The sequence below is a fragment of the Caloenas nicobarica genome, chromosome 3 (assembly GCF_036013445.1).
Source record: "Caloenas nicobarica isolate bCalNic1 chromosome 3, bCalNic1.hap1, whole genome shotgun sequence".
NCBI lineage: Eukaryota > Metazoa > Chordata > Aves > Columbiformes > Columbidae > Caloenas > Caloenas nicobarica.
The window spans coordinates 27,729,685-27,752,780 of record NC_088247.1 but is presented as its reverse complement, the minus strand read 5'-3'; the positions used below and the strand labels follow the sequence as shown (position 1 = coordinate 27,752,780).

At 39.2% G+C, this 23,096-nt stretch overlaps 1 protein-coding gene across 2 annotated transcripts in view; it reads left to right on the top strand.

Moving 5' to 3' along the window:
• KHDRBS2 (KH RNA binding domain containing, signal transduction associated 2) overlaps nucleotides 1–23,096 on the top strand; it is a 347,124-nt gene that overhangs the window by 134,157 nt on the left and 189,871 nt on the right. For both annotated transcript variants that reach the window (XM_065631960.1, XM_065631961.1), the window contains exon 3: nucleotides 7,921–8,037. In XM_065631960.1, the coding sequence (XP_065488032.1) occupies nucleotides 7,921–8,037 (117 nt within the window). The remainder of the gene's footprint in view (nucleotides 1–7,920; nucleotides 8,038–23,096) is intronic.

Here is a 23,096-nt window from a genome sequence, read left to right as displayed (position 1 = left end):
AAAACCCTTAAACTTCTTAATTGCAGATTTAATATAGATCCACAACTTTAATTGGTTCCTTGGCTTTTCCTCAATTACCTCGTGTCAGAGTTAAAAACAGAATAACACAAAATAAAATGTTTGGGTGTCTGACAGATAAGGAGGTTATAATAAATTGCACTGTTACTGCATGTATTAGAGAAATAGCTGTTCAATTTTTTCTGAGTTAAGAAAGTTTAACTGAATAAGATACATCAGACACAAAACTTTTGTCTTAATAAAAAAATATATTTTAGTTGTAAGGCTCATTGAAACTGCTTTATTTAAATTCCACAACTTTTTACCAAATTCTGACAGAAGACTTCTAAAAATGAAAAGTGAGGGATATTTTTGCTATCTCAATGTGGACTTCTACCTGGAAGATGTTTTTCTGGAGCTGCTGACCATCTGTTTCATGGAGTTATGCCAAAAATGTGTTTTCACTGTAGATTTAGATGCTTGCTATGAGCTAGTGAGTAGCCAGACAAATATTGTAGCATCTTCTTCAAGCACACAGTAAATATGAACTCCCAGCACTTTTAAAGATAAAAAAATGTGTAATAAAAGTTTTTTATTTCTTAGGTAAATCTTCTAGTCACAGTAGATTTAATGGTTCTTTGTTACTTGGATTTAATTTATTCTTGAGGTAATTCTATTGACCTAAACTAGAAATTAATTTAGCCTAGAGTTTTCAGGAATCCATATTTTCCCTTTGAGCATTTAATTTTGAGTCCATTTTTCTCGCCACGGCCTGGCATCGGGTTGTTGTTCAAAGCATAATGAAGAGATGAGACCCAGTGAGCTCTGTGGGAAAGCACAGCCTCCTCCTTTGCTTCTGGGACCGCTGCAGTGAAGTTTCAGTGGTGCAATACTTTAAGAAAGCATTAGCACATGTCCTTTGGAGTGGATGTCCAGAGCCTCTCTGAAGGAGCACATTAATTTTCTGCTTCTGTTTGCTGTCTCCTGACATGTTGTACTGGTTTTGTATGACAAGGTTTTGGTAGCGAGGGGGGCTACAGGGGTGGCTTCCGTGAGAAGCTGCTGGAAGCTTCCCCCACGTCTGATAGAGCCAGTGCCAGCTGGCTCCAAGATGGACCTGCCACTGGCCAAGGCCAAGCCCATCAGCGATGGTGGTAGCGCCTTCGGGATAACATAGTTAAGAAGGGAAAAAAAAACCCCAAACAACTGCGCAGTCAGAAGAGAGTGAGAATATGTGAGAGAAACAGCTCTGCAGACAGCAAGGTCAGTGCAGAAGGCGGGCAGGAGGTGCTCCAGGAGCTGGAGCAGAGGTTCTCCTGCAGCCTGTGGTGCAGACCATGGTGAGGCCACTGTGCCCCTGCAGCCCATGGAGGTCCATGGTGGAGCAGCGACCCACCTGCACCCATGGAGGAACTCAAGCAGGAGCAGGTGGGTGCCCAAAGGAGGCCGTGACTCCGTGGGAAGGCCCCGCTGGAGCAGGGTCCTGGCAGGACCTGTGGCCCTGGTGAGAGAGGAACCCAGGCTGGAGCAGGTTTGCTGGCAGGACTTGTGACCCCATGGGGGACCCAGGCTGGAGCAGTGTGTTCCTGAGGGACTGCAGCCTGTGAAAGGGACCCACGCTGGAGCAGTTCATGAAGAACTGCAGCCTGTGGGAAGGACTCATGTTGGAGAAGTCCATGGTGGACTGTCTCCTGTGGGAGGGATCCCGGGCTGGAGCAGGGAAGAGTGTGAGGAGTCCTTTCCTGAGGAGGAAGGAGCAATAGAAACAACATGTGATGAACTGACCACAACCCCCATTCCCTGTCACACTGCGCTGCTGGAGGGGAGAAGGTAGAGAATTTGAGGGTAGAGTTTAACCCAGGAAGAAGGGAAGGTTAGGGGGAACGTGTTTTAATATTTAGTTTTTGTTTTCTCATCACCCTACTCTGATTTGATTGGTAATAAATGCAATTGATTTTCCCCAAGTCAAGTCTTTTTTGCCTGTGATGGTAATTGGTGAGCGAGCTCTCCGTGTCCTTATCTCAACCCACAAGCCTCTCATTATATTTTCTTTCCCCTGTCCATCTGAGGAGGGGAGTGATAGAGCAGCTTAGGTGGGCACCTGGTGTCCAGCCAGGGCCAGCCCACCACACATGCCTTGCTGAAGCAGAGCCTTACAAAATTCAGTCCTACCAAAAAGTTTCACAGAAACTCTTCTCCAGAAACAGCAAACATCACATCACTGTAATAAAAAATTATATTGTATCCTTATTTGGAATATTAAGTTCATTTTTGAAAAAAAAAACAAAAAACAAAACACAAAAATGTACTAGATATTGAAGATGTATTGGAGTAATCAGCTTCATACAGAGGGAGGCAAACTTGAACTCTGCAGTATCTGCTGAGCTAGAGAATGGGATGGGATGGGATGGGATGGGATGGAACGAAATAGAATAGAAAGAATAGTTCCAGTTGGAAGGGACCTACAGCGATCATCTAGTTCCACTGCCTGGCCAATTCAGGACTGACAAAAAGTTAAAGTACATTGTTGCAGGCATTGTCATGCTTATAAGGTGTTGAGAAAATTTGTCTTCATAATCATCCAGTACTACCTTAAGATGGAGGGAAGTCCCTTGTGCATATCGAAAGGTGAGATACTCTTAAAATAACTGTTATTCTAAAGTTAATGACCTATCAGAAGTCCTAGAATAGGACCAGAAGAAAACTGTAGGAGGTCTGAATCAGTAAGGTTTTATTCAGGGGTGAATAATATCTATGTCTCCTGCCCTTTCCTTTACCACATGACTGAATTTCGAAGGATTTTTTTTTTCCATGGATAAGGAAAGTTTTTTCTGAGGATAAGCAGCTCTGAAAATGGAAAGACACTTTGCTAGCCCACAAAGGAGCTGATAGCAATGATGAACAAAACATACTAAGAAATAACAAGCATATTTCATGTTGCCAAGCCCATGGTATTTCTGTTTTGCTGTTTCTAGAGGAAATTAATTTATTTTCCCATTTCAAGGCTTTGTGCTGCTTTATCTTACAGCTGGAAACATTTATCTGTCCCATTCCTTATTTATCTAGGTTTTGTTATTGTTCTGAACACTGATCTGTGTATAAAACAGAAACAGTCACTGACACAAACATGTATTCTGAATGGCAAGCATATTCTTTGTTTCTGCTTGTAAAACCCAATTAAAATAGTGTTTATAAAATAAGTGTTACAGTTCTAGTAGGGATATATTTGAGCTACATCAAACAGGGAAATAAATATTCTTCTGAATGTAAACATGCATATTCTGTTAATCATTGTATTTAGTTTGAGGCTTAAATGTTAATGCTGTAAACTATATATTAGGGTTTTTTATATGTATTATATGCTGTTCTAAGACAGCCAAAATCCTTACTGATATTTAATTAAGTTTTTAATCTTGAAAGAACCACAGGTTGGGGCTTTGTGTTGCAATATCACAGCAAATTATGATTCTTTGCTTAATTGGTTACCAGCATTCTTGCCCTGGGTGCAGAAGGGAAGAGGGGAGAAAGATAGGTGTAGTTTTAAATAGGAGAGGTTTTTATGGGGAGCACTTAGAGCTGCTATATGGTAGAATAACTTCTGGTGTACTTCCGATGGTGCCACGTGGCTGGGCGGGCAGGACGGTGTCCGAGTGTATGTGACGGTCCTCAGCCCGACGCTGCTGCCGGCTTCGGGGAACACCCTGCCAGACACCCCTCGGCACCCCTCCGAACCTTGCAGCCTGTGTCCCAAATCTTGGGAGGGTCACAGTGAGCCTTGGCATGCGAGAGCAGAGCAGCAGTGCCAGCCCACTGGTGTGATGGGTCTCACAAGAGAACTGACCATTGTATGGCTGTCTGCTTATTCAAAGGACAGTTTATCACGTGGAAAATAAAGTGAGTCCTGTGTATATAACCAAGGTGAGGGTCAGTGTTTGATTACAATTCTCAGCATTAAGAAATGAGGTAGTGATGAAAGTCAACACCTTCTATCTGCTCAGCTCCATTAGCCCCATTTGCAGCTGTCAGGCCGGGCTCCTCCCCACTGAAACAATTTGTGCTGCTCACTGAAACCTTCTCTTACTTGTGTGCTGGGTTTACCTACATGTGAACATAAAGGATTTAATTTTTCATAAGTTATTGAGTCAAAGTTACTCTACCAGTACTTTCAGACTCTGGAGAGTTTTGTGGTTATGGGCTGGTGCTGAGGGTAGGCAGTGGCCATGGGCTGACGCTGGGAAGACTGAGCACGATGGTTGAATGTCCGATATAGTGCACTGGCTTTTCTGCAACTTCAGACAAAACCAAATTAAGAGTAATTCAGTTATTCAGTTGTAAGTAACTGCTTGCTTCCTGATATGTATTTTTGAGAAGGTGGATGAAATGTGAGTGTCTGTCTGCTACATAATCAATATAATTAAAATCCCAAGCCCCTTATTTCCTGTGAAGTGATTAAAATCCACTTAGTACATAGTCTATGCTGGCCATACCGTTCCTTTGGAGCAATATATCAAAGTAATTATTAGACAGTTTATGAAGTGCTTAAATATAAATGGTCAGCATAAATCTTCATAGAGTGTATTTTAATAGTTTTATTCCATTCAGAGAACAAATGAAGTCGAACCTTGGCTGGCCTTTCCATAGTCTCCTCCAAACTTACATAGCAATATAGCTCTTACAGCTTTTGAGGGGCAGCTTTGCTTAATATTAAGAGACACTGGAAGGCTGCTGCAGTAGATGGTTCTTGTCTGACTGGTGATGTATAAGTGGCACGAAAGATTTGATGTTGTAACTTGTGAACAGCCATTCTGCAGGTGAGGTGGTCCCTGCAGAAGAATGAAAGCTCTGCAGTTTACTCTGCCATCTCTAATAAACTTTCACATACATTAGATGTATAATTTTTGAAAACTTATTTCGATCAATAGATTAAGTCCAAAGTGTAGTATTAAAGACTCAATTCAGTCCTTGCCATTCTTTCCTCACTGTTTGGTTGATTTTATTATGAAATGCAATAATCAATTTGAAGCCATCAACTTCTAAGCCAACAGTTTCAAGAAATAGGATTGTTGATGCTGTGATAGGGCATTATCTCTAAATCCTGCCCCCAAATGGAGTAGGATTTACTGAAGAGATGATAACTTTTATTAAATCAACAGATAGAGCTGGAAAAAAAATGCAAGCACACAAGCTTGAAATTTTTGGGTTTTGAGCTTCAAAGCTTGCTGGGTTTTTTTCTGCAACATTACCACTTAGTACTTCTCCCTATATATGTTATCTTGCTGAAATCAGTTATTTTGGTTTAGGTGGCAGTAGATTTCACCTTACATTTTTCCTGTGATTACATATTATTTTCTTTGATGGTTTAACCAATATTTGAAGGAAGTTGCAAATTATTTATAATTAGGACACTGAACTGAAAGCCAGCTTGGGTTCTGGGATATCTGCCTTGATTCTGAGTTTGGTTGTTATTAACATGGCTGATGCATTTGTGTTGTTAAATTCTTGCTGGCTAAAGTGAAAACAAGGATATTTCCCCATTTTTACCACTTTTAAAATGGAAGGTAATGCAAAACAAGGTGTGTTATAACAGCTTTTTAGACATTCAGCTGTATTTTTGACAGGAGCATATTCTTGATTGCTATTTCTTATTCTCATGTTCTTTATTTCTGAAGTAAAAACAAGGCAGTGCTGATACGATTACATACCTTTTTTCTTTTGTTGAATGCCAGGCCAGAGTGCTGTCTGTTCAGACTTAAAACAGAAACATCCTAAGCAAGTACTGATGGTTCCCAGTCAATTTCCGAAGACAGCATGTCATAGAGCTTTAGAAATATTTTTGAAAGCATGAAAAAAGATATTATTGATTACAGAATAAACAAATTACTGTTATTCAATAGACTCCCCCTTTTTGCTAGGTTGTGTCAACATAACATTCACATCTCATTTATTTAGTGTTCTGTTCTCTGATTTCCATGTAGATATCTCTCCTCTTCATACAGAAGAAAAACAACGTTATATGTGTCACATGAACTGTGCAGTGTTTAAGCATATTATCAGGTTGGTGCAAAAGTAATTGCGATTTTGGACCATGAATTTTAAATCATCATAACTAGGCTCAAACACATCTTCATTAATCAAAGTAGGAACCATTACAATCAATAGAATTTTTGCCACGCATTGGAATTTGATGAACTCTTGGAAAGCATTTTCTGCATCCTGCTGGTTGTGGGAGCGTTTTCCCTGCAAAAAGGTGTCATGATGCTTGAAGAAGTGGTAGTCGGTTGGTGAGAGGTCAGGTGAATATGGCAGATGAGGCAAAACTTTTTAGCCCAATTTGTTCCCCTTTTGAAGTGTTGGTTGTGTGACATGCTGTTGGGCATTGTCGTGGAGAAGAATTGGGTCTCTTCTGTTGACCAGTGCTGGCTGCAGGTGTTGCAGGTTGTGGTGCATCTCATCGATTTGCTGAGCAGACTTCTCAGATGGAATAGTTTCGCCGGGATTCAGAAAGCTGCAGTGGATCAGAGCAGCAGCAGATGATCACCAAACAGTGACCATGACCTTTTTTTGGTGCAAGTTTGGCTTTGGGAAGTGCTTTGGAGGTTGTTCTTGGTTCAACCACCAAGCTGGTCATTGCTGATTGTCATATGAAATCCACTTTTTGTCACAATCCAGTTGAGTAGTGGTTCCACAATCCAGTTGAGTAGTGGTTCGTCATTGTTGTCTGGAATAAGAGAAGATGACACTTCAAAAAGAAAATTTTTTGGATTTCTGGTCAGCTCATGAGGCACCCACTTATTGAGCTTTTTCACCTTTCCAATTTGCTTAAAATGCCAAACAACCATTGAATGGTCGATGTTGCGTTCTTTGGCAGCTTCTCATGTAGCTCTAAGAGGATCAGCTTCCACGATTGCTCTCAGTTGGTCATTGTCAACTTCCGATGGCCGGCCACTACGCTCCTCATCTTCAAGGCTCTCGTCACCTTCACAAAACTTCTTGAACCACCACTGCACTGTATGTTTGTTAGCAGTTCTTGGGCCAAATGCGTTGTTGATGTTGCAAGTTGTCTCTGTTGCTTTACAACCCATTTTGAACTCAAATAAGAAAATCACTCAAATGTGCTTTTTGTCTCTAATATCATTTCCATAGTCTAAAATAAATACAAAATAAACAGCAAGTAATAAGTCAGTAGCAAAAAAAAACCCCATAAAGCAAGAAAAGCACATTAAAATGATGTACAACATAACCACATTTATTTAAGAGTGTATGCCAATATCAAATGGCAAATTTCAACAATGCAAAAAACGCAGTTCCTTTTGCATCAACCTAATAGTAGCATGTCAAACAAAGCCCAGCACTCTTTAAAATCCTCTCAGAAAATAGCCTTGAATATCTACAGTGATCTATTTGTTTGTGATTTGTTCCATTGCTGGCAAAACAGATATTTGAAGCCAATACACAAAACACCGCTTACTTTAAAATCAATGTGTAAACCATCAATTCTTACAAATCCATCTAAGGCTTTAGCATTGCAGAATATATTACTTTGCCAATAAAGCTGGTTAACTCAGTAAAGAATGTATGCATTAAGAATGTATGCATTCTCTGGGTTTCACCTATACTGTCTGATAAGCAAAGATCTTGTTTAGCTGTTAGCTAAACCTAACCAATCGCTGGCCATTTTTTGTCCCAGAGAGGAGCCTTCTGGGGTTCAAATAAACCATGAATGTTTTTATTACCTTTCGTGCTGGGTAAGAGGATACTTCGGTTCTCTGGATTTGTTTCCCAAAGAATTAGGCTCAGAACTAATTACGACTATTATTTTTTAAAGGAAAGAAAACTTTTTTAAGCAGCTTGTTTGTAAAGATTTATTACTTTTTTTTTTAAAGTACCTCTTGATCTAAAATACTTTTTAAATTTGCTTTCTAGTTCAATTTTGTCGGGAAATTGCTTGGACCGAGAGGAAACTCCTTGAAGAGGTTACAAGAAGAAACAGGTGCAAAAATGTCCATCCTGGGAAAAGGATCCATGAGGGATAAAGCAAAGGTACTGTGTCTGCATGCTGGTTGCAATTAGCGTCGATGCATTTGTGCATTAGCTGTTACGTTTAGATTGCCTGTATACTTACTAATGACTCAATTAATAGACTTATAATAGATTCTGACTCCAAGGCCTATTTGTTTTCTTTCAAGTTACATCAATTGCTTAAGTGCAATTTTTCTCCTGCTACACAAAGGTTGCTTGTCGTATAATTGTAGACCACCACAATCACTACAGTACCACTGTAATTTAAATAATTAACCTAAAAGAGAAACCATATTGAAGTTAATTTGTTCTGAGAGAAGTCCGTTTCTCCTAAAAAAGTACAACTTGTATAGATTACTGCTGTAATATTTGCGTGCATAAATAGGTTTTGGCTTTTGTTTATCATTTCTTTAGAGATGAGACTTTTTGAAAAGGTTGAGCATTTATTCAGACCATAATTCTAAAAGAGATAACAAAGTGGACATTTTGCTTAAATGTGTGTAAAAATGCGCTATAGATAAAAGAAAAATATTGCGTTTGGAATCACTTCCTGATTGATGCACTAAGGTACTTATTTGTAAGGTAAGGCACCTTCGTATGTATCTGATCCAAAGAACAAGTGCTGATTGCATTGTGACATCTTACTTTACAGTCTGTAGAATATCAGTATTATGGTCAACACAGAAATAATGACTGCTAATCTCACTGAACTGTATATTGCCTTCCGTAATGCTGTGCCTTGTTCTGCTTTCCTTTCTGTCACCTCTGTCATTCATCTCGGCAGCTAAAATAATGAAAGAAACAATATGCCAGAATAAGGGAAAGGCTAATCAGGATTTTATGGCTGGTATTATTCAGTTTTGATAGTGCATATCAGCAGTCACAATTGCATTACGAGGTCTCCAATTACAACATTGAAGAAGAAGCCACAAAAAAGACAAATTAGGCACACAGAATGTATTTCATTTTTTTTCAGAGATTTCTTTATGACATTGGGCATATTGACACTTCAATTATCTTATCTATTTAGCATTGTATTTTATGCTAATAGATGTTGAATACACTAAAGATTTTATTTCTGGTTATTGACAAGTAAAATATTTTATCACCTTTGGCTCTACTTCTGGAATGACAAAAAATGCCTCCCTGGATGAATGAATGGATGTGCTTCTGAGTACCAGTAATTTGCATCAGTATTGCATCTGACAGCTCCATTCTCAGCCACCCACTCAGGTTATTGTTGCCAAGAGCAGCAATTGCCCAGACAGGGGAGTATGAAGGGCTTGTCACCAGCTAAAGACGTTTAAACACACACAAAAAAGTCCTCTGATTTGGAGATCAGTTACTCCTCTTATCATATCATTTAAATTTCATTGGATCACAAAGAATAGTGCCAGAATGACAGTTATTGTGTTCACTCATATGTCAGCAAAAACATAATTCAGGGTATTTTTTTCCTCTTTATAGAGTATTTAGTCCTTGAGCGTAATCTGAAGTATGAACTTCATGGAAACTCATTCATATGAAAATGATTTAAAAAATGAAGTTCTAGAGTAAAATAGCATTAAATATGGCAGTGATTAAAGTAACTTCTGTAGAGAAGGCCTCATAAGTGACTGTTATCTTAATCCAATTTAGACATGACTGATTCAAAAGAAAACAATATCCCTGTGCAATTACAGTGAGAAAGAGGAATTCTCTATTGTGTGTACATCATTTCTACCAGTTCCTAGCAAAAGAGTCTGAGAATGATCATGGGATGGGTAATAGTTCCAATTAGCCTTTCAGAGAGGATATTCTAGCTTGAGATACTGGTAAAACTTAAAGAAAATATCTTTGACTGTGAGCATAAATAACAGCATGAATTCCTATATTGCTAAAGTAAATGCAACTTGCTCTGGTTAAAACAATTTTCTTGGCATAAAATAAGCCCACTAGTCTCATTTACGCCGGATTATTTTACTGATTTAAATACCAGTTACTGAAGTCTGGAGGCTTGTTGTAGTTATTTTGTACCATACAAGAAATCAGTTTAAGTGTATTGGTGAATGAGTCTTCCTTCTGGAGAAATTTTCAAGAAAAATCTATGTTATTTCTCTCCATAAAGTAGAATTTGTGTAGGACTGTCTATATTATGCCATGAACCATAATAATTCCTAGGCAGACTGCAGGCACATGTGCTTTTCCCCTCCAGTCCAGTGCAGCTGGATGCTGAGCTGCATCAGAGCAGCAGAAATAGAATTTCTGCTGCAAAGTACTAAATAGGTTTCTGCCATAAACCCTTATGAACTTAGTGTTTGAAAAGAACTGATCCACTGATTTGGGGTTTTTTAGCACCAAAATGACAGTAGGCAAATGCTTGGCTCTACAATGAACGATTGTGGCCAAGCTCTCTAATTTTGGGCGTATGGAGGGGCAGTTTCCAGTTCTGGGAAGCGGACTCTGTCAAGGTAGGTATATCTACTTTTCAGAATTTTCATATCTTTAAAAAAGAAATCTGTGGGTAAATTTCAGAGACTGGAGAATTGGGACTCTTCCTTTCCAGAGCCTCAGGGGACAGTTGTTAAGAGTGACTTCAGTTTTTTTGAGTATGCACTGTACCTACAGTGTGGGAACAGGATAGATTAATTTGAAAAGACAATGAAACTTACTTAAAATGAGTATTATGAACAACTCCAATCATGCACTAAATGCCACAGAGCTTAAATATGTTTCACAGAGAGCTGTGTGATACCTAAGTGTAACTGCAGCAGTTTTGCAGAATGTTATTTGGGATATAAAGAAAATTTACAATTCTTCCAGAGCAGCATGGCTAATGTGAGTGCTTAAAGCTCTGTGCTTAAGCTAATGCTTCTGGTTTAGCAGAAGTTTAGTTTTCTGTAACAGGAGAAAGATCCTACAGTATTCTGACAGAAAAACAAGCACCATCATGGAACATGGAGAGTCCACTAGACACAACAGAAGGTGATGCTGGCTTTTACATACTTCTTCCTTTTGATTTGGCATGCAAAACTGTAGTTAAAATTTGAAATATTTGTTGTCTGAAAAACTCCTATTTAAATCACAGAGAAAGTGTTGTTCAACATGTTGAGCATAGCCATGACCACTGAGAATTGTGCCCACCATAAGAGCACAGCCACAGCACAGTTGAGCTCTCACTATCTTGTTGGCTTACATGCTTCCACTGAAGATTGTCATTCCTGTAGTAATATCATATTATAAATATGTAAATACTCAGAACAGGTATGGGTGAGTTTAAACATAGTCATGTTGAGTTGCTTTGCTTTTGATTCTTTTCCATTTGTTTATCTTCTTTTTCCAAACAGCATGGGAGGCAATTGTAAAGGTAAACAAGCAAACAGAAGTGACAGGGGAAATCTCATTACAAGTGGAATGAATTGATTGCTTTCATACATAGATGCAAACTTTGTCCTTTTGAACCATGCTATGAATGCTTTTCACTGTGGCATTAAAAAAAATAAATGTATGCAGTGAGCTGGAATAGCTTTTTTGACATAAACTATAGCGGTAAGAGCATGGATTCTCTTTAAAAGAAGTAGAAAAATAGGTAGCAATGTTTCTTAAACACTTCTATTTCTTAAGCTAGTTACCTGCCAGAATTCTGTAGGAAAGAGCACAGTCTTGGGGCTTGTGCCATTTCTCCATACTCTCTGGTTTTGATTATTTATGAGAGTGGTATTTTTAAATTCAGATTAATTATACACCAGTGTGCAATAAACATGCACTAGATAGTATACATAACTTGGTCTTTGTGTTTTGTGGAACTTCAGAACATCATCTGTAGAAAGCAAAATGGCGATGATTTCATGCAGATGGGAGTGAAAGGAAAATTTTTGTAGGAAAACCAAGAATATTTAGGACCAGAGAGAAAATAACCCCACTGGTTTCATTACAACTGCTTTTAAGGGCTGCGTGACCTGACTGCAGATCGCTGGAGCTTGGGGAGACTGTGTGGGAAGAGTCAAAAACATACTCTTCCCATTCCATGTTTCTCTAAGAACCCGCTGCTGACTGGAGAGAAAACACTGATCAGAGGGACACTGCTCTGAGGTGGGACCTCATCCTTAATAACAGGAGTGAGAACAGTTCAACAGCGTTAATCACAGTCCAGCCGTGGTACTGAGCTGCAACTAGACTTCAACTGTTTTTATTCTGGTTTTTTCAGAGTTTAACTCTACCAGGGTAGATGAGGCTGTATACGGTGCGGCTGGAATGACTACATAGAAGCTGTAATTAATTGGTACGGATATGGATAATGCTGGTAAAAGAGGGCAAATGAATGCCACGAGCCCAGATTAATAACTGAAATGGTGAACAAGGCATAGGAAAAGCAAAAACATGTTGAGAAAGGGAAGATGATTGGCTTGAAAAAAAATAAAATGGCAGGTATAAATCTTTTGCCAAAGAAAAATTTCTACCTTGTACAGAATTTTACCTTTTTTCTTTCCCATTAACTATATGGTGGGAACATTCAAATAAAAGGATGATGGAAATTTTCCAGTGAACACAGAATTACGTAGAAAAGAAGCATGTGGAGGCTCCAAAATTCTGAAACAAACAAAAAAAAAGGGTTGTTAGAGAAATCTTGAAAATGTGTAAGTGTTGTAGCTGACATTTTTTCAGGGTAAAATGTTTGTGCTTTTTTTTAAAGAACATTTTTGTTTCAAAAATAACATAAGTGAATATGTTTGGAAGAGCCGAACAACCTAAGAACAAGAAAATGTTTTGATTTTGCTTTCATAACATCTTGAGTGTTAGCCAAAGGAAGATTTTTGATTGCATTTTATTTTATTAAACAATATGAAAAATCGATTTTTAACCTGATTATTTTTTCTTGAAAACTCATTGTTCATCACATGCAATACACTAAACTGTTTAAGCTGAAGAGGATCACATTATCTTTGCAGAAGTCACAGGCACCCCAAACATCTTTATGAACCACTCTTTACTTACATAAAGCAGGATTTGGAAAATTATTGCCTGATAACAAGGCTATATATTAGACAAAAGAAGGCTAAAACATCAATTACTACAGTAGCACATGGGCTGTCAGCCACACATGAAGGAAATGTAATGCTTGAGTTAAATCTCCTGAATACTGACGTAGAATTGCCACCCAAATTTAAATTTTTACTCTTTACTTAGAGAAATCCTGTCAACACCAATTTCTATTTTGCACACTTTCTGAAAGAAATTACAAAAGGCACTAGAAGTTAAAATTAAAAAAAAATCACCTAGTGGTTCATTGCAGCACATTTTACACTGGTGCCACTCCACTCGTGCCGGTGAGGTTGCTCACTCTAGCTTATGGCTATGGTAGTGAAGCCCAGTGTGTCATCGTGAGGTTTCAGCTCCTGAAGTTGGAGATACAAATTTGATAATTTCCAATAAAAAGTCTATTTTAGTTCTTTAAAACAGAACCTGTAGGTTTACTTCCAGCCTGCTGGGAATTGAGAGGTGGACTTCATGCAAAATCCCTGAAATGTTTGTTTCATAGGAAAGATGTTTCTGTTTCATTGGAGTGCTCCTTTATCACCTTTAGCTGTAAAATCTCTAGCGGAAAGATAGAGCGACGTGTGGCATGTGGCATTGTGTTTAGAAAACTGGCTCACATCCAGAAGCATCAATGGCTAGTTTTAAGTCACTAATTGTTGCTCACCCATTTAAACCTTTTCTGTTAGGAATTCCTTTGCTGTATGTAGTAGTACTGACTTTGTATTTTTATCTCTGTAGCTACGGTACCTCACAGTTTACAACCATTTTACCCCACAGAGGAGTTTATGACCAAGAGCAGGATTAGACCCTCAGCTTGCCTTCAAGATAGAAGCAGAAGTTACAGCAGCACACTGCCGCCACTGCAACACAGTTTTTTTCCCTTCCTAAATCTCTCCAGTTTCCTGATACTGACTGCTGTGGGGCTGTAAGTACCATAACAAACCACCAGCAACAAAGATAATTGCAACGAAAAGGAAACAAACAAAAAGCAGAACATCCCGTACTTTGAAACTGAAATCTTTAAAGGATCATTTGCAACAAGGATGTTAACTCTTTGAAGTCCACTGTAATCTGCATTCTCTCAGTTTTTGCTTTACATGAGCATGTCAAAAGGTATCACGGGCTTTCAAACTCTAAAGCTAGGTTATACCTGAAAAAAAATTCCGAAGTACATACTTTCTCCTTATGCAGAAAAGCTGTAAATCTGTTGGCAGGCACAGAATAAAAGAAAGGACCATCTTTATCACTGTTTCCTCCAGTGTTGCTCATGTTATAGCATCTTCCAGTTGCTCAACCTCCCTGGTTTCTTTGGAAAATATCTCTATGTATCACCTCTAATGTGTTGTGAACTCCTTTTTGCCCTCTTAGGAGAGGGAGCTTGAGGTAGATACAGACCACAACCAATATTTCTTGGAATAGCTTTTATTCTTTAAGCGTTTTTTTACTAATAGCAAGTAACTGTTCTCACAGCATATTCACTTATTCAGTCTGACATCTGAATTGCACTCTCATGATTACTTGTTTAGAACAACGTTTGGGAAGCCAACTCCAACTATATACTCAGAAAATAGAATGTAATCCTGGCAGGTCAATGGTAGGTGGTCAGAAAGACCATCAGATTGTCCTTTATTTCATCAGATGCATATGAATCCCATAGCCTTCATCTGCATATAGCAGCCACCTTGCATGCGGGCCAGGTTGTGGAAGCAATTGCTGACACCAGCGTGTGCTGGTGCTCGGCAGCCTCTTGGTGTTTTCAGACGTAAGTTCTTGCAGGTTCACCTGCACCAACAGTCTCCAGGGCTTACCTTTCCTTGCGAAGCTTTCACATGCCACCCTCTCTGCACATACTTTCTCTTTCTTGAAACTATCTCCATCAAAACTTACAGATACCTATAGAATCAGTTCATGCAAACTCATATGGATGGGACTTTGAAGAAAAATGTTCAGATGCTCATCTTTTCATTGCTTCCCTTAGATGTCTCATGATGTCCACACATGCTGTCTTACCCCTCTTATGTTTCACCAGCTCCTCAGAGCTGTGCAAACCGACTTGCTCACAGAAAGCTTTTACTTCTCTTTCCTTCCAGAAGACTCCATGTTACTCAGAGTGCAACAACCAAGAAAAGCAAGTCATCTTCTCTGCTTCCCAGACACATCCTTTTAACTAAATTTGTAAAATTTAATGTCACAGTAAACTGAGGGCTTTCAGTCATATATCTTCCCTCTGGCACAAAAAGAATGTGTTTATTCAGCGAGGATCTTTCTAGATGGGGAGTCAATAACCTCTTTATTATTTCCTGTGTATTTTGGGTTATTTGCCTCTTGCCTCCCTGCTCTCTGTGGGAATGTTGTCTTTCCCCAGATCATTTGTTAGCACCACATTCCTGGCAGGTGGGAGCATCTTTTGTTTGGTAGTTTTTGCAGCTCCCACTGGCTACCTCTGGCTGAGGTGGGAACAAACTCAAAAATATGAGGCCATAAAGCCAAGACACAGTTAACTGGCCCTACTGGGATAGATGCTTCCCTTCCTGATGTTCAGATGGTCCTGTCTGCATGACTAATCAATGAGATGCCTTCTGATAGGTAGTTTCTCAACTATCAGAAAGCTCATCTATATTAACAGGCATCTCCTTAATATCATTGATCAGTGACACTGGATTTGGAATCTGACTGGAAAGATCAACTGACTGTTATCCTTCAATGTATACAGTTTCAAATGTTCTGCAATATAGTAACCCCAGGCCGTTTCAATTTGTCCTATAAAATTCTGGGAAAGTCCATTTGTTTGTGTTTCTGTTAAGTTTCTTTGTTTCCTTGCAGTACAGATTTTTCCTTCTGAAGGTGGTTTGTCATATTGATGTTGAAGATTTCAGATGTTTTATCTGACTTCCCTCTCTGAGTTTTAGAAACCATTTAATTACAGAGCCCGTTTTGCTGCAGAGAAAACAGACGTTTCCCTGCTCTGTCTTGGGTTAAGAACAGGTCTCCTTCATTTTGGCTGGATGGCTCAACCATGTTGACCTTTCTTAGAGGAGCAGGCTGGAGGAAAGGTTTTTAAAAGCTTTTTATCTGGATGTATATGTATAGAGGGAGAAAAAGATACGTGTGTGATTCATGGTTGAGCCTGTCATTCTATATTAGCCAGTTCCTCCTGATGTCTTCTGCATATTGACTAGCAATGCACATCTTTTATCAAAAATGTGAAATTCCCATGCTATTTAATGTTCAGCTCTTCTATCTCCAAAAGATGCATAATTGCTTTCAAGGTTTCAAGACTGTTTTGTAACCCAGTTCTAAATGTTTCTAGAGATTTGTAGGAAATTCCCAGTAGATGACACCACTTCCATTTTAAAAGGATATAGCTAAAGTAGCATTACTCTCAGATTATCACCAAATTATTCAACAGTGTTGCTTTCACTTTGGTATAAAACTTACTGTCTTCTCAAGACATACGTGAATTAGCCTCTAGACCATTCCATGTCCTAAATGTGGATGACGTGTCACCTTTTTTTACATTCTGAGTTTCCTGCAGCAGGTGAAGAAGAAGCATCAATACCAAACCACCCTTTATACCAGAGAAAGATACCAGTATCGTTCTAGGTCCCGAACCCCCCACAAATTGCCATTCCCTGCTTGTGTATGAGGCACTGTGGCTGCTTGTCTCTGCCACAGTGAGTTCTGCCTTGCTTGAGTCTCCCAAGTTCTAGAAAAAACTATTTTCTAGAGATGTGGCTCGTGGCTTATGCTGCCTGTCAGCTCTGACCTGGATTTCATGATCTAGATCTGAAGATCGGGCAGTGGGCCCACCTGTTGGCTTCTCCAGTCACGTTCCAGTTCTTCTCTGGATCTTCTGGTTGGTCACTGTAGGAGTACATGAATGTGACTTTGTTGTCCCATTAGAGAAGTCACTTATGTCTCTCAGGAAGCAACCTGTTCCTACTCTCTCAGGCTTTTTACATGTTACTTACAAAAAAAGGTATTGCAATATTACAGCTGGAGCCCAAGTTACTGCAGTTTATTTTCATATAATTAGATAGTTACCTATGTCCCCTCCTGAAAAGGGACACAGGTCATGAGGTAGTTGTTGTTTCTCAATACTGGAACCTGTTTTCACTGGTGCAAGCTCTGGCCTACCATCACAGTCAAGAATTAGCCATCAGGAATTGCTGGGTCGTAGAAGCACCTTATTTATCTTCTGACCATCTCTCAGCCAGTCACTCCCTGAGGCACCAGTAACAAAAAGATGATGGTGAATACTGCTATGCTGGCGTTTCACTCAGTGTATCTTCCCCAGGAGAGAAAATCCTAAATTGAAGAAATAAAAAACCCAAAACTTTATGGCCTTTTTGTCTCTCAGAGACAAATTTTGGACTATAAATTTTGGACTGTAAAGATTGGAAACAGTCTGCCTCATTGATTCTGTAATTTACTCACCAGTGATTTCTTGGAAAAAGCTATAAATATTAAGCATTTTGTGCAAGCTTGTGTGCTTATTAAAGGAAACTGAACTGAAGCCTCTGACCTTGTTGGTATGCTGTTTTTTTATGAAATTATGTGTTACTGTATAACAAAGACTTATGTTTCTGCATGCACATGGAAAATTGGAACACATGTTTTATTTTAAATTGGAAAGATGGCAGTAAAACTGAGATTACCATATCTTCCTATCCTTGACCTATATCAATAACTGATGAAAAATTAAAGTTCATAGGTTGGTTACGTTCAAAGGCAGGTTAAAACAATCAGGAAAATTGGATACTCATTTACGTTTTTAATATGTTTGTAATTCAAAGAAAATTTGAAAATTGTTGGAATTATCTCCTTGGACTCCTAAGGAAATCTATAAGATCTCCTCTAATAGTCTCAGTATCCCAGAAGTGCAGTTATTGTACTGCTGAAGCCAGTGGCAGTTTTGCTAATGACCAGTGAGAGGAATAAATCACTATTAGTATTTTGCTGAGTGAGCGAATGAAATTCAAATGCAATCTCCAAATATTTCTCTATTAATTATTAGCCTAAAGTCCTGGTCTAGAGAGTGAGACGTTAGAATGGTTGCAGAGATTCAACCAGATATATCACTTTAAGTATTTCCTGCTGACTTGATTCATGGAGTGATATGATACTTCCATGTAATTAGTGATGGCATTTTCAAAATGGAATAACCAAGAGACCAATTTAACTCTGCGTTAAAAATTTCATACTCTAAGGCTGATAGTTTAGGAAATTACATTGTCTCACAAAAGAATTATATCAGACCTCAAACAGATGCTGAAAAATTCCTGGTTTATTACTGATGCAGCACAGTGGTGATATTAAATGTCTTCATCACTTCCCTCGTGTCCAATGTTAAAACAGACTTACATATTTCTTAGTTCTAGCAGGATATTTGTAAGACTTATACTGCTGTTTTCAAAAAAGTGGGACACATTCTTCTCTTTGGCCATGTGGTCAGCTGGGAGATCCCCTCCTCCTGCCCATGGCATCTGCAAACCTGAACAACATTGTCAGCATGAGCGTTGGCACTGACATCAGTGTGCTTGGAGCAGGCAATAAGTTTTCTTGAATAAATAAGCTTTCAAAGAACAAAAGCAGCACATAGATGTGTCAGAGAGAGGAAGATAAGGAAAAAAAAAAAAGAGACAAGGAAATTTTAAGTAAATGAACTCAATGGCTTACAGCAATTTGGGGGACTGTGTTTTTTCCCATCTATACTCTTTCAGAACAGTGATATGTATTCCAAAGTATTTTATTTATCTACATGTGGCTTCATAAAGACCAGGTCCAATCATGCTGAGATTTTTTTTATGATTTTTGTTCTTACTGTTTTACATATAGATAAATGCAAAAAGAACTGCTTTGAATTATTTGCAGCAATTATGTTAAATCTCAGTTTTCTGTGCATAATGTTATCTCTACACTTGAGGATCATGATAAATACTTTTAATATACTTTAATGGGCTACTGTTACAAGAAATTTTGCATTACCACAATAGAGGCAGCATTACAGTAAATTAAATTACAGTGCACACAATTAAATAGAATAATGAAAAAATCAGACTTGGAGCAACAACTCTTTGCAGTCCTCTGAAATTCAATTCTACGATAAACACAACAGGAGAAGCTGGTGAGTGGAATTTAGATAGCTAAGATAGATATTATTTTGTTTGTAATATCTCCATCAGGGATTAATGTTCTCTTATTCAGAGACATTGATTAGTCTCTGGTTTATTTTTCTGATTACTATTGTAATGTAGCATTCCTTTTTCATTTATCTACCCAACATCAATAAAATTTTAGAGCTATAACTTCATCGTGGTACGGTTGTTATGCAATCTGCAGTAATTTGTAGCTTCTGAATAACAGCTTTAAGGAAATCTGGACAGATTTAACTTGAGCTTATAGCCATATATTGCCAAAAAAACTCCCTCCTTCTTCATCTTCCCTGAGAAAGCGAAATATTAATTTTACATACAGCTCCTTTCCAACAGCTCCTTTCCAAGAACACTTGAGCATGAAATACATTTCTCTCTTATCAAACATAGCTAAAGTAAGGCATGTGTGCAGCTCTGGACAGTCGTTATTTTGAACATGCAATGAAATCAGGAGGCAAGGTATTAAATTTGCAAATGGTATTATTGATTTTTTTCCTTATTTTTCTTATTTCTTTTATTTTTTTGGAGATGAACTCAATCCAATATGGAGCTGGCATTTGTAGTCAGGAGGAATATAAATTTTGCATTTAGTTCCCATCACTGTGTGGCTCTGGCTTGCTTTCCTAGATTCTTAAGCTTCCCCACAATAAAGGATAACAGTTCTTGCCCATCTACTTTAGAGGTGTCTACAGAGAATTAACACATTGATAATTACAAATCTCTTTGCAAACATTGCATGATATTGCACTAAATTCACAGTTTTCTGAGTTCAGATGAGTGAGCTGTTATCCCTGCAGAATACATCATGCTCCTAAGGACACCTGCGGTTGTGCTCAAGGCTTTCAAGTTCTTTTACCTTTCTTGTAGTGGTATGATATTTTACCCGTTTATAAAGTCAGATATTCTATTGGTTTAAATCAGATCAACTCCATTTATAATCCAAAAAAAGAATGAATTTTCGTTTGTACACAGTTTGGGCAGCAGTTAACATTTAAAATATGTCCACAAAGCCTTCCCATCTTCTGTCATCTTTTGCCTTTCACGCTATCTGAGAAGTTTCTTCGAAACCAAGTCTTTAGAAGTGACCTTGGAACTTAACATCAGACCTTGATCTCGTAAAATGTGTTTAGAAGATGTAGGAACATGGTTGGGATTTTTTTAGCTTATGGATGTGCAAAAGCTTTGCTGAATTTAGGCCTTACAATCTGGACATCCATAAATCCATGGGTCCAGATGGGATGCACCCGCGGGTGCTGAGGGAGCTGGCTGAAGTCATTGCTGGACCGCTCTCCATCATCTTTGCCAAGTCTTGGGAAACGGGAGAGGTGCCTGAGGACTGGAGGAAAGCAAATGTCACTCCGGTCTTCAAAAAGGGCAAGAAGGAGGACCCGGGCAACTATAGACCGGTCAGCCTCACCTCCATCCCTGGGAAAGTGATGGAACACCTTATCCTTGGTGCCATCTTAAGACATATCAAGGATAAGAGGGTCATCAGGGACAGTCAACATGGCTTCACCAAGGGGAAGTCGTGTTTGACCAACCTCATAGCCTTTTATGAAGACGTAACAAGGTGGATTGACGATGGCAGAGCAGTGGATGTGGTCTACCTTGACTTCAGCAAAGCATTTGACACCGTCTCCCACAGCATCCTCACGGCAAAACTGAGGAAGTGTGGACTGGATGATCGGGTAGTGAGGTGGACTGCAAACTGGCTGAAGGAGAGAAGCCAGAGAGTTGTGATCAATGGGGCGGAGTCTGGTTGGAGGCCTGTATCTAGTGGAGTGCCTCAAGGGTCAGTTCTGGGACCAATACTGTTCAATATATTCATCAATGACTTGGATGAGGGAATTGAGTGTACTATCAGCAAGTTTGCTGATGACACCAAGCTGGGAGGAGTGGCTGACACGCCAGAGGGCTGTGCTGCCATCCAGCGAGATCTGGACAGGCTGGAGAGTTGGGCGGGGAAAAATTTAATGAAATATAACAAGGGGAAATGTAGAGTCTTGCATCTGGGCAGGAACAACCCCAGGTTCCAGTACAGGTTGGGGAATGACCTATTAGAGAGCAGTGTAGGGGAAAGGGACCTGGGGGTCCTGGTGGACAGCAGGATGACCATGAGCCAGCACTGTGCCCTTGTGGCCAAGAAGGCCAATGGCATCCTGGGGTGTATTAGAAGGGGGGTGGTTAGTAGGTCCAGAGAGGTTCTCCTTCCCCTCTACTCTGCCCTGGTGAGACCTCATCTGGAATATTGTGTCCAGTTCTGGGCCCCTCAGTTCAAGAAGGACAGGGAACTGCTGGAGAGAGTCCAGCGCAGGGCCACGAAGATGATTAAGGGAGTGGAGCATCTCCCTTATGAGGAAAGGCTGAGGGAGCTGGGTCTCTTTAGCTTGGAGAAGAGGAGACTGAGGGGTGACCTCATTAATGTTTATAAATATATAAAGGGTGGGTGTCACGAGGATGGAGCTAGGCTCTTCTCGGTGACAACCAACAGTAAGACAAGGGGTAATGGGTTCAAGCTGGAACACAAGAGGTTCCACTTAAATGTGAGAAGAAACTTCTTCTCAGTGAGGGTGACAGAACACTGGAACGGGCTGCCCAGGGGGGTTGTGGATTCTCCTTCTCTGGAGACATTCAAAACCCGCCTGGACGCCTTCCTGTGTAACCTCACCTAAGTTTTCCTGCTCTGGCAGGGGGATTGGACTAGATGATCTTTTGAGGTCCCTTCCAATCCCTAACATTCTGTGATTCTGTGATTCTTACAGACAAGTCCTCCCTTCCTGTGCTTGCAACCCCCTGCTCTGAAAGTCAATGGCGGCGTGTTGTGTGTTTGGTGCTCCAGCAGACGAATGATTTAGGGGATATTTATAAACTTGGAAAAATTCACTTGAGTCATTTATTGAAGTGGAATAAAAAAAACCCAACCTGCTCTGTTTTTCTCTCCAGCTACAGGTCCCACTTAATCTCTTATTATATTAAAGAAGTCTGTTACCAAATGCTTTTTATCTGGCACAAGAGGGAAAGAAAATAGATGTTTCCTTTGTATTATGCTGTGAATCCTTCTCCAGAGGTCCATTTATAGGGTAGGGAAATACACGGAATGGCCAGCAAGCCTTACTTCCTTAATTAAAAACATAATTAACCACACATATAACTCTCTCGAATCTAGTGTAACACTGTTATTATATTGAGCCACTGGCTATTAAGAGACTTGATCCGTATGTATATATGTAAATCCAAAAATAATGTTTCACATTTCTTTAAATGGATGTAGCAAATGTGTACTCCTTAACAGTTTGACAATAAATTATTAATTCTCTTTTACTGTTTTAAGGCCAAACTATTGGTGTCAACTGTTGCAAACAGAATTAATGTTTTAGTTTGTTCTTTCAAAGATTTAGCTCCGACTGCTAAAACATGCTCCACAGAAGTGAATCTCTTGCAATTGTCACACAATAAAATATAGGAAGTTTTTTTCCAACTAGTTTTAAGTAGGAGGCTCAGGCGTGTTCCTAAAAAGTCAATGGCAAAAAATGATGTGATATTGAACGTCTGAATCAAAAAATAAATATTTCTTTTTTTGTCCCCTTGATGACCCAGACCTCAGATAATTTGTAATGATGATCATACAAGTTTCCATCTTTTACAGTTCCTTTACTAGAAATAGCTACCTTTGGTTCTGTCTGTTTTCTGCCATCTTCTCTTTCCTCTTTCTTATTACATGAGCAGAGCAATGTACTGAATCTGCAGATTTGCTTTCTCCTCCCATGATGCCGATAGCTATCACAGGGAATAAAATGGTGTCCCACACTGCTGGCTCTGTGCTAGCTGGATTATGGACAGTCTCTCAGTAACAATGCAGGTGGATAACGCTTATTATATACACCAAATATTTTTGGAAGAGAAATTTCT